The 17,957-nt window shown below is 40.8% G+C and overlaps 1 protein-coding gene across 1 annotated transcript in view; it reads left to right on the top strand.

The window, feature by feature from the left end:
- PKHD1 (PKHD1 ciliary IPT domain containing fibrocystin/polyductin) overlaps positions 1-17,957 on the top strand; it is a 271,462-nt gene that overhangs the window by 139,394 nt on the left and 114,111 nt on the right. Inside the window, exons 46-49 of the mRNA XM_074820252.1 lie at positions 1,079-1,214; positions 3,643-3,889; positions 15,362-15,539; positions 16,052-16,247. Of these exons, the coding sequence (XP_074676353.1) occupies positions 1,079-1,214; positions 3,643-3,889; positions 15,362-15,539; positions 16,052-16,247 (757 nt within the window). The remainder of the gene's footprint in view (positions 1-1,078; positions 1,215-3,642; positions 3,890-15,361; positions 15,540-16,051; positions 16,248-17,957) is intronic.

Here is a 17,957-nt window from a genome sequence, read left to right as displayed (position 1 = left end):
TTTCCGCTTAGCAGTGACTTGGAAGGAGTTGGCCCAAGAACCAGGACCATCACTGCAGGTGTTTTGGCCTTGGAGTAAAAAAGGTGATGGAGCTGCTCTCTCTTGAGACTGAAGATAACACCATTTCTTTGAAGTGATAAACTATTTATAAAAGTCCATTTAATTCTACATGTTCAATTAAAGACAATATTTTCACAGAGGGTGGATTTCTCAATTGATTCTCTATTATGGCTTTTGAGAGTTGTTCTACAAAAGTGTTTATTGGCCTCAGAAATAACATCACGCATTTCTGACAGCCCTTTCCCCTCCAGGCTACCCACTAGCTCTGAGTACATCCTTCTTCCCAGCCTGTCTCCAAGATAAATTGTCAGAGAGATGTACACCTCCCATGTGTCATGGCCTACAATCACCACAAAATCTAGTTTGTCCATTGTGTTTTCCATCACTTGTGGGTTTTTGCTCTTCCTTTTCATGTCTTATGTTTTCTCCTGTCTCTCACTGATATACTTAACTTCTTGTTCTGATGGACCCTGAAGTCAGCCAGAGCTTTGAAGAGACCCTAGTTTAAAAGATTCCCCCCATCCCCAATCACACAGAAGAGCTTTGAATCTCAGCAGTCAGGTTTTTCTTAGAACACAAATTAGGCTGATCAGCTTTGTAGAGGAGGGAAATTTCCTGCCTGTTGGACAAGACAGGGCAAAGTAAAAGGCACCATAAACAAATCTGCTCATTGTGCCTTCCAGGTGGATTCTTTCTGCCCAGGGAATGTGCAATTTCCTTTCCCTTCAAATGCCCAACTTTAACTAATATGCAACAACGCGGACAAAGCAAACAAGAAAATCACTACCCTGAATGTAATAGTATCACATACTGCAAATGGTGAATTAGACAGATGTTACTTGTCAGAATTTGCCAAGCAATAGCTTAGATCTGTCTTTCAAACAGCATACATTGCCCCACAACCATGGGCTTGAGTGCAATCACATCCTTGTGTCCTAGCTGCTGCATTCTGGACTCATTAGATTTGGAAATTCACATGGTGATGTGTTTCCCAGCGCTCCTTATTTCTTCATTGCAGGATAGGACCTGTATGTCAGCAGGACTAAAATCTCCCCAAAGATACCAGCTATTCATCTCCAACACAGCTTTCAGGAACTTTGATGTGAAAACTTGCACAGCGATCCGGGCTTGTTCTGGCTGTTATCGAGGGCAAGGTGGGTATTATTTAGCAGGGTTTCCACAGAGCCTGACTTCCTCCCATTTCAGATTCAGATGTTTAGAAATATACAGTTTCCACAGACAATCATTGAGAGGTATTTCAGCTGAATCCTGTAAAAAGCACCATATTCTGATGAAGAGTACTGGCCCCAGTTTTGCTTCTGTAATCTTGTCACAACATTTGCTGTAGGTGAAAATCAGCTAGGATTGGAGGTATTTGCATACCTGCTTTTCTTAGGTTTCATGGCACTAAATAGTTTCAAAAATGTCACTCTCTATGCTTCACTTCCCCAACTGGGACACAAGGATAATAGCTCTTCCCCATTTTCAGGGAGGTGGGACGTAAGATGACAATATGTAGATGCAAGATAAATACTCTGTGTGATGTGCAGCTCAGATGAGCTGAGAAAATCCCTGAGCTAGGATTGTAGAGATATGCATAACAATCAGTCCTCAGCAATACTCAACCTCTTTAGTGTGCATTTTGCTGACATTGCTGGAGGGCTGAACCAGACCCTTGAGCTGCTCTGCTCTGCATAGGCTGAGGTTGCAGGTTCTCTCCAATCTCCCTTGCAAATAGCTTCATCACCTAGTTGAATCCACATACGACGCATATTTTTAAGACAAAGATAGCCTTATTTTTGCACTGATTTCACTTTCTCAGTGGAAGGGGTCTTTATACACTGACTTGTTACTGCTTTTCATTTTGGGAGGTAAAATTTCAAGAGCGATGATTTCTTTAATAGCTATGACACAACCTTGCAGAATTTCCTACCTCAGGCCAACCTAAACCAGAGGTGAATTTGCCTGAGATAACATGTAAACTAAGCATCCTTTTGAGCTTTGAAGAGGTACCCAAAGGCTCTTTGAAGAATATCCCAACTGCAATTATCTCCTAAATATATTTATATATAAACGTATACTGCCCTACAATAACATAACAGAGAAAAAGACTTCAGGAGGTGAGATCAAAGGACAGGGGGAATAGTAAAATCTGACTCAGAGAGTCTACAACTGACAATATCATAGTCAAATAGTAACCAAACATGGTGCATGAACGCTCATGCCAAAGCTGACTTGTTATGCTTCATGGGACAATGATTTTCATAGAATCACAGAATGGTTTGGGTTGGAAGGGACCATTAAAGACCATCTAGTCCAACCCCCTTGCAATGACCAGACACATCTTCACCTAGATCAGTTTGCTCAGAGCCCCGTCCAACCTGGCCTTGAATGTTTCCAAGGATGGGGCATCTACGACCTCTCTGGGCAACCTGTGCCAGTGTTTCACCACCCTCATAAAGAATTTCTTCCTTATATCTAGTCTGAATCTACCCTCTTTTAGTTTAAAACCATTGCCCCTTGTCCTGTCACTACAGAACCTACTAAAAAGTCTGTCCCCACCTTTCTTATAAGCCCTCTTTAAGTACTGGAAGGCCACCATATGGTGTCCCCAGAGCTTTCTCTTATCCAGGCTGAACAACCCCAACTCTCTTAGCCTGTCTTCATAGGAGAGGTGTTCATCCATCAGATCATTTTTGTGGCCTCCGCTGGACCCGCTCCAACAGGTCCATGTCTTTCCTGTGCTGAGGGCTCCAGAGCTGGACACAGCACTGCAGGTGAGGTCTCACCAGAGTGGAGTAGAGGGGGACAATCACCTCCCTTGACCTGTTGGCCACACTGCTTTTGATGCAGCCCAGGACCTGAATGGCTTTCTGGGCTGTGAGAGCACATTGCTGGCTCATGTCCAGCTTCTCTCAATCCCATCACTGCCCAGCCTATACTGGAGGTTACCCCGACCCAGATGCAGAACCTTTTCTGACACTTGTGGAAATATTAATGTGTTCAAAATCTTCCTGTGCTTTAGCTAGCATGAGTATTCCTCTTTTTTGTATTCCTCCTTTTTGTAGCTATCTGCATTACAGTAACGAAAAGATCCTCCAGCCACACTTCTCAGCCAAGGCTTTATTGTGCCAAGTGTTGTACATATGCACACAGGTATATTTACACACACACATAAACAGTCCTTATCACTGAAGATTTTATCTTATACACAAGGCAGAAAGGATCTATAAGAATCACTGTTTTGGAGACTGTAACTTTTTGGCAATGGAAGTTGTGAATAAGCATTTGGAGTCACTGAGGAGATGATGATCAGGAGCAGCACCTGGATCAGAGGAGTCTGTAACCACAAGTCCTGTCACAACAGAATTCTGGACAGATGGGACCTGACCAGATCACATCAATGGCAATTACTACAACCATCTTTATTTATTTTCCTGAATCCCCTTTTCTTGTTGACTTAGTAGACATTTTTCGAAAGCAAAGGTGTGTTAGTTAATCTCCTTTTCTCCAGAGATGCCTTTAAGCCTATTACTTGAAGAAGACAGTCTCTGTTTCTGAACTGCTGCTTGTTCCCTCCAGGTGGGTTTACAGTGAGAGCTGAACGTTTGACCTTCATCAACTCACCTTTCCAAGTGTCCTTCCCTTTTCCTCACTCTGCCATCCTTGAGGATCTCGACGGCTCTATCACGGGGCAGAAAGGAAGTCATCTCCTTCCTTCCACAGATATCCTTGTGATATCTTGCACAGCCACTGCCAACTTCAGTCAAGCTTCTGGTGGCAGTGTTTGTGGCAGCGACCTTGTTTTCCACCGTATGTCTCTTCATTTGTAAGTAACAATTTAACTTCCAAAAAATCGGAATGGATGTTGCTTACTGTGTTGTGTATTGAGAGAGCTGCTGGGTCTGAACATAGCTCCAAGACTCCTGCCTCTCTGCTGGTTCCTAAATTAGGTCATCCTGGTTTTGGACAGGAGAACTTAGATGTATGGACAACACAGGACAGTCTTTAGTTTATATTTTATTTACTCGGGCCTGCACAAGCTCAATTTTTTCTGAGGTTCTCAGCAAGATGCTTATCTTTCTTACCTTGGTTTCCTTGGTTTCCTGCCTTGATTCCAGTCCTGAGACAATTCTGGCAGTGTTAAGTGAGCCTTTAGGTGGAGGTTGTGGAGTACTGCTATTTTGTCACTCTTCAAATACCATTTCTTTGTAGAAATGAGAATCCAGCTCAAGTTGGACACTGACACTCAGCTGTTCCAAGTGAGATTGGTGGTCAAGCCCCAGACACAGTCAGAGATTTAGTGGGCAAATTATGAACTTTGCCAAGGTTTTCTGAGTGCTAACCTACAAAATACTTCCAAATCATGAGAGAAACACCTCCATTGATAAAAAAATGCAGTTTAAAAAAAAAAAAAAAAAGTTTGAATTTAATTATACTCCCAAAGAATAAGTGATTATGAATATGGTAGCTTTTCATGTCTTAAGTAGAAAATCTTTGTAAACTGATTCCATTACTACGTTAGTTTCATAAACTATCAGATTCATGTATTATGATTTCTACTAAAACAGGATTCATCATTTTATGTTTTCATGGGCCCATATCTCATGCAATGAACAGCTATATTGTATAGAAGATATAATAAGTTCATGATGTATTTAATTAAAATAAAACTTTTCAGTAGATACGTTTCTGCCATTCTGCTGGAGCCATTCTTTTCTTACCTATTTCATCAGGACTTTCTGGTCTTTCATTTTGCTGTTCTTTGCTAGCTCTGAGGTGAATTCAGATCATCAAACCACCCTCACAACCTAAGCAATCTGTTTCAGTCTATACAGTTAAGGATTCCCGTCAACATGATGGGATCAGACAATGACCAAAGAATAAAGTTTTGTTATTTTGAGAGACAGAAGTTTTTTGGCAAATAGGTAATTGCTTTTCCAAAGTAGTTAAGATGCCAGTTTCCGCTTGATTTCAGTGGGCAGTTGTGATAATACCTCTGTTTATAAATGGCAATGAAAAGCCATTTATTTGTTTTAATCTTGATAGAGGAACTCAATGCATAAATGAACAGGTTATAGGTAAAAGGCACTACTACTGTGATGTAGCTCTCAGAGCTTATTCAGCAATCAAAAATTCCTGGAAAGATTTTGTGAGAGAGCCAGAAACTGAATATGAGTGAATTCAACTTGGGTTGAAGACATGTAAACTTTGATATTATCCTGAAGAACCTGTGTGGTCACCACGTAGATACTGACTATGTGTTCCATGACTGTTGATGGAAACCTGGGTCCTTGATTTTGTTGCCCACAAAGAGATGTTTAGTGCCATTTAAAATGCCCTATGATATCTTTGTGGTTTGTGACTCCATGGCAGAAGGGCAAGGATCTCCTGGAGAAGTGTCAGATCTGACATCTCGCACCAAACTTTTTGATTGCTTGGGACTAGCAGGACTGGATGCTTCTGTTTCTCTGATTTTTCTCTTAGGGGTTGGTCAACTGAATTGCCCTTCGGGCTTCTATGGACTGTGCTTACTACAATTCTAGTGACTGTAACAGGCACTTAGTCACCTAATGCATATTTAAACAACAGTAGGCATTTACGTGTCCCAATACTAAATTGAATGACTAGATTTTCCTCTACCTGTCTTCTACACAAGTTTTTTGGGAAATACAGCTTATGCAAACACAAGGACTGTTTGTGCATGTATATACAAACAGACATATATATATGTAAGTGCAGTCTGTCTCTCTGTTTGACTTAGTTTTGAACCCATTCCAGTTCCAGCTGTTTGCACTGTAAAGGCTCATAATGGTCCCTGGCATAGTTTTGGCCCAGGACAGCTTTCCCACACCCAAGGAATTTGTGGGGTACAATCTAGAGGTCAATATAACCCAAGGAACCACTTCCAATAGGGCAATTTAGATGTCCCATGCTGTTTTGGAAGCTGAAGGAATTTGATTGTATGGATATGGCCAGGCCATGCTAGCAACCTCAAGGCCAGAGGACAGGCCATGGCATGGGTTATCAGAAGAGGTGTAGCCACAGGTCTGTGAGTGCCTACACACTCTATGAGTGGGTGAGACACAGTCTTGTTGGAGAAGATCTGCCTGTCTGTGTGGATATAACCATGTAGAGTACATGTCCTTCCTAGTACCTCTTCACACTCCCAGCAAATCATGCCTACTATAAATTTGCAACAGAATGCCCCTTTTGACAATTTTTTCATTTCCAGAGGGATAAAAGATGGATTTGAAGAGTTCGGCCTCCTCTTGCCACTGCCTCATATTGCGCCTTTGTAATAACCCAGTCCTGGTGTATAGGCAGTTCTTTCCCATCATCTTTGATGGCTGTAGAGCTCCCAAGTGTTGTCCCAGCTCACTTCTGTTGCTACACTTGCTTACCCAAGCTGGACTTGTTCCTGCCTTTGGGCAGCTGGTAGCTAAAGGGATCCAGTGGAGAAATACTGTTCAGCCAAATACTACCACCACTTCTGTTACCCAGGGAGGACACCTGAAAATTCCTGGCATAAATGAAAAGGGTTCAAAAAAGGCTTTTTGTGATCTAATCACCACTCCTGCTTTTCTTCCCATGCTCATCCTCCCTTCCCAGTGCCCTGCTCAACATTTCACTTTCTTTTGATGTACAGGTTTGAACCATTATCTATTTTTGCTGTTTCAGGTTAGTAGTATACAGGCAGAAATCCTGAAGTGCTCTGTCAGAGGGCTGTTAATAATTCATGTCTGTCTTATAATTTATGTTTTAGAAAAGGAGGAAAAAAATCCCCTTCCCAAATAAGAAAAAAAATAATCACATGTTCCATTGAAGGGGAAAACTATAAGACTTTCAGCTACCTGCAGGCTTTGCATGTGATTACTGTTTCTCATAATGAAAACAAAAGTCTGCAATAAATTAAGAGCTGGGAATCATTCTGATTTAACAAAAAGGGTAGTGGATAGAAGACAATATATAACTGTGCTAGATGTCTTTCTGGACCAGCTAACTATGAGGTCCTAGGCAAATCAGTTCACTTCCTAGTGTATTTACTTGTTTATATGGACCATATCTATGGGTCAACGCTGTGTGCGTGGATGGAGCTTCTCACAACATTTCCTATAGTGTGATTTGGGTTCTTTTGGATACTCCCACAATGTAAATATTAATAACTCGTGATAGCTAATGTATTCAATACACCTTGTTCCTCTTCACATCAAAAGGTGGTTAAGGAACAAGTACAAATAGTTCATCTTCACCATTGTTGTTAACTCTGGAAATGTTTGAGCTCTGACCTAAATTTTGTCTTCCCAGTAAATTGCTTAAGAATTTTAGATTAGTCATATCAATGACTTCTCAATCAACCTTTTATTTCAAGCAAGTACCCTTTCCTTCCCTTCTTTATTATTCATTTGCATGAGCTGGGAGTCAACTCACATCAAAGATACTTGGCAGTCTGAGTAGCAGAAGCCAGCTGTTAGCCTGTCCTCTTGAGGACTACGTACTTAACAGAGTAACCTGAGAGACCGTGAGCATCCTCTCTGTGCTGCTTCCAGATCCTCTCTCCTGAGTAGCTTCTACTAGCCAAATCACCATCATGTTAAGTTGAAAGACTGTCAGTATGCAGCCAAGTAAATTAAGTGAGTCGGAGTCTTCAGTCACAGAGACAGCACTCCAAAATGGACCTGATAGAGGTACAGGGTGGGGAATGAAAGGAGCTGGAGGAGGTGAAGAATGAAAGTCAATTAATAAAACATGCACAGCATGACCAGATGATGAGGGGGTGAGGGAAGAGGAAGAAAAATGAATTTTGTCCAGATGTATTTGAAAAGCATTCACAATAAAAAGGGAATAGTTTAGGATTAATACAACAAAATATGACTAGAAGCAATTGGCAGAATTTGAGCAGAGAGAATAAAGATAGGTGGGTGACAGGAAAAATTTCCCAACAGCACAGTGTTTGGATTCATCTAATCTCAGTAAAAAGGTTAAAGTACTGTTGCTTGGCTTTCTTTAGTTTCTGATGAGCAAAGAATTAAAAATCGCTCTTGAAGAAATCTTTCTGTTGTGCTCTACCAGGCCCTGGAGTATGCAACCTGTCAGATCTGCAACTTGCTATTTGTGCTTTCCACTTTACCTTAGTAAAGCCGGGGTGCTGTCAAAACCAGGATGAAAAAGAGATTACAAACCTCTGAGCCCAAACCTTAAGCACTGAACCCACAGTTGCTGATCATCAGGCCAAAGTGATAGCGCAAGAGCATCCTCATTTTGGTATGAAGTCACATCGTACAAGGAGAAGGTTTCAGGCCATAGCAGTAAGACAGTCTCATCTCCTGTGCTCTCTCCTGGTCTGCAGTGGTGCATTCTCTGTGCTCCTCAATCAAAAATGTGAGGGGCTTGAGGTGGTGGGTTTTTTGCTTCCCCTGAGTTTCAGGAATGGACTCCAGCTCTGAAACTCTTAAGGGCTGAGGCAAATAATGAATTTTGAGAGGGGAGTCCTAATATGGCAACCCCTTTCCCAGCAACCTCATGTTCATTCCCTGACCCTGAGGACCACTGTCAAGGCTTGGCCATGGCCGTGTTATTAACCTTAGCCTCCAAGATATCAGGGAAGTTGCATCAGTGCTACCTTTTAGGAAAGATCCCTTGCCTGGGATCTGTCTGAGATAAAGCTGGTTGGTGCAAGCTAAAAACATGTCTGGGACCATTTTAATTATTTAAGTTACAATGTGGGCAATTGACTCTTTATCTTTGTGCTGTTTAAGTTACCAGAATGCGTGTAGTGTATTGGCACTTTTTTTTCCCTGCTAAAACGTAGAGAAAAACCCTTAGAAGACCTTTTTTTTAAAAAAAAAAAAAAGAAAACAAGTATCTTGAGTAATTCTTGACTCTGTCCTGAACTGCTTCACCCAGTAGCTTCCAGGAAAATGGGGATCTATTTCCAAGCTTGCGTTGCTGTAACAAAAGCCTTCTTCATGAAGTCCAGTTGAAAGTTAAACTAATGTGTCACTTAAGCACCCTTTAAGAGGGTTTTTATGTCTTTTAAAAATGTAATTGAAGCTTATAAAAGTCTTTATAAATTTATATGTGAGAAAGTTATTGAGTAGTCTAAAGAACAGCTTATGCCATGGCACAGCACAGCATGGCTGCAGGCTAGATACGGCTGCTCCAAATGCCACCGCTACCCATATTATCATGAAAATATGAATCTCTATTAATATTAAAACAAATTTTCATTAAAAAATTGTCATAACATGATTAAGTGACTTTAAAAGTTTCTTCACATTATGCATAATTTTTACAAGAGGAGAGCATTAGAATAATAGGCAGCCAGGCAGCACCTTGCGGCAAAGGGGACTCCAAACAGTTTGCGGCTGCGCACACCAGAAGGAAGTTTGCCTCTTGTTCCCTTTCATCTGCTTTCCCCTTCTCACTGCGGAAACCTGGGACTTGCTCAGCACCAGTCTTGTAGTTCAAGCCTTTTATTGCTTCCCTCTTCTCTAGTCTGCTGCAGAGGAAAAGATTAACTTTCTTCTTTATAGCCTTAATTCTTAAATCTGGTCTAATATCCTCTCCTGTAGTGCACGCATTCAGTTGCTGCAAACCCAGCCGCTGCTGATGGGTTAGTGTGAAAAGAATAGCTTACCCCCTACCTCCGTGTCTTTGAGTCTTGAAGAGAGTTCAAATGGTTACTCTAGTTTTGCTTTTCCTTTGATATTGACTTACTGTGGTGCCTTCAGATGAACATCCACCTGCTGTGAAACACCCTTACAATCACACTTCTTCTTTCAATGTGTACATGCTCAGTTGCTCTCCGGTCATGTATCCTCCCTGTGTACATGATTGTATTCACACATAGGGCAGCTTGCACACTCACTTGGCCTCATAACTCAGCCCTCTCAGGGCTCCCATGGCATAACGTGGAAGACAAATATTAAATAATTGGCTGTTGACTGTTCCGTTAACCAGCACATCAGCTAAACTTCAGAGGTTCAACTCTTACTGCTCTATATTTCTGGCATCAGAGACATCCCTCCAAAGCAGCCAAGCTAAATCTGTTTCCCAGTGTAGGACCCCTTTCTATTTACACTGGAACAGTATAGGATCCCTTTCCATTTACCCATTTACCCTGGGACTCACTGTCATAATGTATTATTAGCCCTAAAATTGTGTTATTTTGTAGAGGACTGCAAAGTGAAGTAAAACCGTGCCCAGAGTACCTGTGTCCAGGTTTTCAGACCCATTTTGGATGCTTTAGAGCTCTGCCTGACGTGGAATAAGTGGAGTGACAAAGTGGCCCTCTGAAGATATTTGTTATGCTTACACTGCACAGATGTTTGAACTGCTTGCTTACTAGTCACTTTCCAGCTCAAAATTTGTATCTGATTTTAGTTTTCCTTAAAGTATCAGCCTGTAAACTATAGGAGCTGGGGAACTGATTTAAGAACACAGTGGAGTTAGGAAGCCTGGGGTAGTAAACTCAAAAGCTACTTTAAATGAAGCCATCTCAGCTTGTCAGTCACAACCCTCTCTGCTCCTGGGAGATGATCTCAATTCTTCTTTTACTTCAAATTCAGAAGGCCTATTGCATAGTGGCTACTCAGGATCAGGGACAAAGATCTAGTTGTTTTCAAAAAGACCCATGCATGCAAAAACTCGCTGATGGTAAGGGTTCATAATATAAGGCAGATTTGAACCATGTCCTTGGTCTCTTGACAGAGATACACACATTTACTTAAAACAACTGAAAATTCTTAATTCTTGGTAATTAAAATGAACTTGGTTTTGGCCCAGCATCAAACCTGTAAAGTGTTCGGAATGGTCATAATTTAGAATTAGCCTCCATTTGGGTAACAGTAAATTGGACTGTTGATATAAACATTTGGTGTCCCATTTGAAGTTCAATGCTATATTGTTTTAGAGAGGGATAATCATAATGGATTATTACACAAATGTATCAAACAGAAAGCATTTAGAGCTAAACACAGTGTCTGCCTTCATACACAAAGATATGGACCCTTAGGATAAGTAAGTTAATGGTAAGCATAAACAGGAGAGTTAATATTTGTTCTACTTGATGTTGTTGATTGGTTTAACAAATCCTTTGTGGCTCATCTATGTTGAGCAGTTCTGCACAATGCACTTGAGCTAAATTACATAACAGCTTATACAATCACAATTGGTAAATTGTGGCTCAGACTGTAAAGTCCTCTCCAGTAATCCTGCCATATTTCTAAAGCAAATTGCTCCTTAATTGAAACCTGCTTCAATATAAAAATACAGCCTTTTCAATGAGTCATCCTTTTTTTTCTCCTTACACTTTGTAAAGGCTTCCAGCAGTTTAAAGTGAGGGTTAATTTTGCATTAAGACCATTGCCTCCTAGTTTCTTTCAAATAAAGCCAGGGGAAGTTCAGGGGAAGGCTCTTTCCTCTGATAATGAAGCTCTCCATGTTAATGATGCGTGCAGGCTCCCTCGGATCCTTTGAATTAGAAATACTTGTGTGTGTGCGTGCTACTCTGCTTCATTAACATTAAGGAGAGGTAGATTGGTGGCTATTTAGGGCACAGTGAAATCGCTGGCTATTTAGGGCAAATGGAAATGGTGCTAATTGTGGCTGGTAATTCCATTAGTAGGGTACTTCCATTTTGGTGTCTGTTTGGCATATAGGTGAAGAAAACAAGCACTCTGACATTCTTTCAAGGGGAATGTAGTCTCAGGCTCATTGTTGTCTTGTGCCAGTTAACTTCCCTGCAGAGCTGCAGTTTCTCAGGTTCCCCAAATTTTTGGTTTAGTGTGCTGGCACCCAGGAGTAAGATACATGTTTGTGGGTGGCAACACCTCGAGCAAGGTATGTAAAAGGCAAGGTCACAACATTCCAGGTGAAGGAAACCCCAGAGATTTCAAGCCATAAGAAATCTGCTCCCTTTCCTTCCCGGCTCATGAATAAACTTCCAGGTGAAGGTCAGGAAATCCAGACTATCATGGTATGAAACCACGCAAAGCCTTCTTCCTCAGAAAGGCTCTCTGACATAAAAAAATGGCATTTTCAAACCAAAGATTCTCCAGTGAAGGCTCCCTGTCTCTCAATCCCAAAGTCTGAGAACAACTAACTTAAAAGTAAGGTGTCTGAAGCAGTCAAAAGTCTATCCTAGCTTTGAAGTCTAGGACTTGTCTGTTATAAGTAGGTATACTGGGAAAGATGTATTTCATTTAACTGTAGCTATCTGGAAGTTAGCTGTTTAGTTTAAGCTATTTATTTCGGGTGCTTTTATAACCTCTTGTCAAGACTGGTGTCCAAGAGAGTTGGATTCACACAATTCACTAGTTAGTGAATTCACATTCACATTCACTAGCTGGTGAATCTACACGGCTAATGTGGAATTGCCACCTAACTTTCTGACAGATCAATCAGGTGACATGTATCCCTCCCTGTATCCCAGTAGGATTGCCCCTTCCAGGTTCTCTTCTTTGTTTTTAAAGCTTCTTGGAAGTATTGGGGAGAAATCTCTGAGAAAATAGATTCAAACTGTCTCATCAGACTTCTGCAGTGATGAAGAGTAAAATGAGTAAAGAGCAAAACCACGTGGATTTATATTGCACAGATGATGCGTCTGAGTCTCCATCACTTGCTGTGCCATTGTGCACCTTTGTAACTCAATAAAGCAATTTCTGATGTGCAGGAGAGTTTAATGTTGCACCATATTATGTGTGGTGTGCTTCTGCTGCTAGAAATGTTTTCCTGAATACCTGTGCAGGTCCTTATAACTGTGGCGATAATGTGCTTGTTGTCATTTACTTGCTTAATTAGCAGCCTAATATCCTGGTCCAGTTAATGCCTATAAAAGGAGGTTTATTAGTAGTACGAAAGCTGTTTAAGCCTTATAAACTCCTTCCAGTCAGTTTCATTGGTCTGCCAATATCTTCCGGTTGAGTGATTCTTTGCTGATTCACACTTCTCTTTCCCACTGTTGTTTCTCAGCTGAATGTTTCTGGGTATCCAGAAAGTCCTTTGCCAAAGTGACAGCCACCAGAATAACAAAAAAAAACCCCAAACCAGAACTGATTTTAAAAGAGAAAAAATAATCTGCAGGCAACCCTCCTCCAAGATGACTGCTATTGTAATTATGTATTGTCTCCAAAGCAATAAAGGGAAAAACAACCAAAAATTACAAATACAAACAGAAAAAATGCTGGATGACATGAGTTTTAGCACTGTCTGTTTTGGGTAAGTAAGCCGTATCCAATCTGGAGGGTTGGGTAACATGCCGAGATGTCTAGTTGTAGAGTAATACTCCAATATTTAGAAATACCATTTTAGATACGCTCAAAAGAGATTCTTTTTTTTTTTTTTTTTTTTTTTTTAAGCTTAGTGTCAGTTCAAATGCCAAAACTGACTAAGTGGACTAAAGGTGAAACTGCCAACTTGCTTAGATCTTGCAGAAACACTTGATTCATGTATAAATCTGCTGCATCCATCTTTATGGCAGAATCATGGCCCCAGGGTACCTTGGCAAGACAGAAAGGCTTCTCCACAGCTGAGAATTAGATTTGCAGTTCTGTGACGTGTATCCTGAGCAATTCCCCATCTCTAATGTGAAGAATGGAAGAAGCAGGAAAAGACTTGTGGGTTGCAGTTGTGCAGCTGCAATCCCAATATTCTTACAAGCATATCTAGTGTTGGCAGGCCCAGGGATGGGAGGTGCTGGTGGTGATGGGGTAAGACCTTTGTGAGAATTTTAGGTTCTTCCAGCAGAATTCCTCCTGTACCTTTAGTGGCACAAAAAACCCTGCACCAATCCTTTTGCAAGCTAACTGGGATCATGCTCAGGGTGAGGAATAATCTGTGCCGGTTGCTACTGAAAAGAGTGCCACAATGAGATGCATTAAGTTCTCGGACAGTCTTAGGCAGTCTGTGCATGTGTGTGCAGTAAGGGGACAGGGAGAAGGTTCTTAGGCTAGGATTTATTCTTCCTGGTTTTTGATATCAAAATGTAATTTCTAATGTGCAAAGTCTTGTGACCCAAATTCATTCAGGCCATGGAGAAACATCAGCTCCAGAGAACATTTTAGCCCACCTCACATCTGACATCCTCTGGAGGAGCATGATGCTCCTTGTTGTCTCTAGAAAGGGAAGAGACCTTCCCAGTCTCGTTCCAGATGTGAAGTGGTAACAGAGTGTACCTAACCAGAGCATAGTTTCAACCATGGTTTCCATCAGTTTCAAGAGGTGTTGTAGGAATGCAAGATGCTGAGGACTGGAGGTAACATCTTTGTTTTGAAGAAGCACCTTATGATCAGGTGTCCCTGATCAATCAAAGATGAAGAGACAATGGATGTTCAATGTTTGAACATCGGAAGGATTAGCTGCATTTCAGCTTTATCTTTTCCTTCATGTAGTTTGTTGCCTTTAACAAAGCAGTTCCTGAAAGCAGAGTATTCTGTATCTCCAGACCCAAATAATCAAGATCAGTTTAGCATAATTTGAAAAAAGCTTATGTGCAGGAAAAAGACAGACCCTGCCCCTGGAAAGGAAGTCAAGGTGGTTTGTTATACCCATCCCAGCTTCATTGTGTTATTTCCTATTTTCACTAGAGAAAGGTCTCCAGAGGTCTGAAATCTAAAAGGTTTATGCCCACTCATGATATCGTTATTACTGTTGAACTGTTCAGTGAGTTTTCTCTGACTAGGTTGGACAGAAATTAGGAGTGCAAAGTTCTAGTGAAAAAGGGGTTTGAGTTCTCATTTGGATGCTCAGAGGAACTGCTGTACTAAAAGTTCACCCATTTTGTGAAGGATTTCATCAGTTTGCAGCAACCCCAGCTTCGTACTCCATGCTGACCCAGGTGCAGAGCAACTTTTTAAATTACACAGGATTTTTACATCTTCAGCCTTGATGAAACTTTTGACCACTCAAATGTGGGAGAATAATCAGAAAACTATCAAATTTCATGAAGATGAAGATCCTAAAAGTTGAACCTGAGGCTCATGAGTCTGGTGGATGGAGAGATACTCTGACAGTGAAGGAGTTGGTACCCTGGCTGTTGCCATTGCTCTGCTTTGGCACAAGCTTTGCTCCTCTGTGCCTTTATTCCTCCACCCTTTGTCTCTCTTTCCCTGTTTCGCTTTTTATGGCATTTCAGGCAGAGATCACTTCTTACTGTATTTGTAAAGATCTACACAAATGAAGTCACATTCTGAGAGAGAGAGACAGCTTATACTACTGTAATTCAAATAAAAACAGAACTGTAAATGTTGCAAAATGACAGAGTTCAGTGAAAAAATGTGATTATATTTTTTTCCTCCAGAAAAGAGGCTCCAGACATTCCCTATAATTTAACTGTGACTGACAGTAGGAATAAGACAACCACAGTCAATTATGTCCCTGATACTTTATCAAACCTGTATGGCTGGATGGTTCTCCTTTTGGATAAAGAGACTTATGCATTGACATTTGACAACCCTTCAGTCAACAAACAGCTCCAGGTAATAAGGGAAATTTTTTATAATTTCAAAATTATATTTGGAAGAAATAATTATGCTTTCATCTTTCTGGGCGAACAGAGAGAGGGGAAAATAAGTGTTAAGAGAAAAATCTCTGTATATTTATACACAGGGCTTAGATATGATGACCTAGTCCCTGAAGCTCTCAACAGTAACTTGGAGTAGGGAGATGATTTTGGATATCTTAGATGAAAGTTCAGTGTGGTGCTTAGGAATCAACAAAATTATTACTACCTTAAGACATACTGAAGGATGGTTTTCAGGAGATACTGTTCCTCTGCACCTTTTTCAAGGTGATGAGGGGAGCTGATTTTTTCTGCATTCACCATCACCTTTTGCTGAATTTTACATCTCTCTTCCATGTTTCCAGTGCACATTTTGCAAAAGAATATGTTGCCCATGAGGAGCACCATCCTCTTTACCCCTTTATACTGCACACCATGGAGCTCTAATCACAGACAGAAGCATGTTTATTTTGGTTCCCTCTTCTCTAGTATTCAGTGACGTTTAGCAACTTCACGACTGGGAATTACTTGCTGGTGGAACACAAGGATCTTCCTGCCCATCCTGAGGTTGTGGTGTCCTGTGGGACACGGACTGGACAGCCACTCCAATCACTGCCTTCGTATGAACATCATAGGAGCTGTGACTGGTACCTTGACAGCAGACGGAGGAAGATAACCTATTTGGGTAAGTACAATATGAGGAATGCAATATACCTTTCTGTTCAAGAATGGTGACAGAGCTGATGTCTTTTTAATTTAAACCTCCAAACTACATAAGGTCTCAGACACAAGGCCATCATTCAGTGGCTTTTCAATAAGTAAGAGGTCCTTCAAAAAGATGAATCAAATAGGTAAATGCATGCACATCGGGTCCATCTTTATCTGATCTATCTGATGCCTGATCTATCAACAAAAGGAATGTATCATAAATAGTGGGTGATGTGACATCAGTTGAATTTGAATTGGTGTTTTGGAGAGGAAAAGGCATTAAATTCCACTAATGATCTCTGTTGTCAGCTGGTCCCACATCACATGTATCATTAATAAATCATGTGCAATCTCTCTAGGCTGAGCCCACTGAAGGCAATAGGATTACTGTGCAAGAATTTTTCCTGTGACTATAAACTTCGAAAGACAGCATAGACCTTTACATTTGAGCATGTTGTCTTTGTACACTAGATCATGAAGCATGGTGGTATCTCTTTTTAGAAATTCAGATATTTACAATATTAAAATTTCATTTATTCTTTTAAATTTGGGACATTTTCTGCAATTCCTGTTCTCATGCAAATGATTTTATAAGGGTCTAAGTTCTATATGTAATAGGCAAGGTAATTGTTGCCATTATTAATAATAGTAGAACCAGGAATCACAAAAACATTTCAGTGCCCTTGAGAAGCACAGTTTCTCTTTCATGACTTATACAGAGAAGCTAAAATATAAAGATACTGACTTTCACAGTAACAGAAAATTTTGTCACTGATCTAATCCATTAGTTTTAATGAATTTCTCTTAATTTACACTGATGAGATGACATTCAAATGGCTTTCTCATGTAGGATCTGTTTAGGAATGAGCAACCAGAACAGTTGGTGGGACAGTGGAGGGAAAAACACATCTGGAATGAGGGCAGGCAATCCACTGAACTTAGTCTGACGGCAATAAAAATCATCCAGTGTACATTTGAGGAGAAATGGTGAAGCCCATATCTTAACCTCAGTCTGAGGGTCACACTTGCTGCATCCATCTCTGGTCCTGTGGCTAACTGGTATTGCACAGCTTGTGTCCATACAGCTTAATATTTTATCTCTCAAAACAGGCTGGATGCACCCAGGCTTCAAATTAGGAAAGATCCCTGTCCTGTTCTAACTCCCAAACTGTGATGATCACCATCTGTGAGAGTGCATTGGTCTGGGCCAAAGCTGTGCCAGGAACTTGGCCAGCAATATAGTTATTGGGGTCCAGCTCTTAGTTCCATGTCCTGGCCCTAGTTAGATATAGCATAGAGATTGGCTAGTGTAAGTGTAGCCTTGCCCAAGATCATGCCAGGTATCTACAGAAAGGAGAAATGTGTTTTTATTATTTCAGTTTACTAACAGTGTAAATTTGCTCTTTCAAATACAAATGTCAACCGTTTTTCAGTTTGTATATCCTGAATTACACTTTCATAAATAGGGCAGCATAGGAAAGCTCAGAAGATAACACCTATATCTTGGCCTCTTACTACTGTTGAAAATAAAGGAGATGACAGTCTTGGGAAGACTGGGACAAAGTGATCTGGTGGGCATATGTCACTCTTGTATCATAGATACTTTCATGTCCTTCTTTTGCCTTCCTTTCATTTTTACTATATGAAGAGCTTATCGTTGTTTCTCATTTTAATACAGAGAGGAACA

Source organism: Strix aluco, chromosome 3 (assembly GCF_031877795.1).
Source record: "Strix aluco isolate bStrAlu1 chromosome 3, bStrAlu1.hap1, whole genome shotgun sequence".
Lineage (NCBI taxonomy): Eukaryota > Metazoa > Chordata > Aves > Strigiformes > Strigidae > Strix > Strix aluco.
Note: the sequence above shows the minus strand (reverse complement) of the source record. Positions and strands in the feature narration are given on the sequence as shown.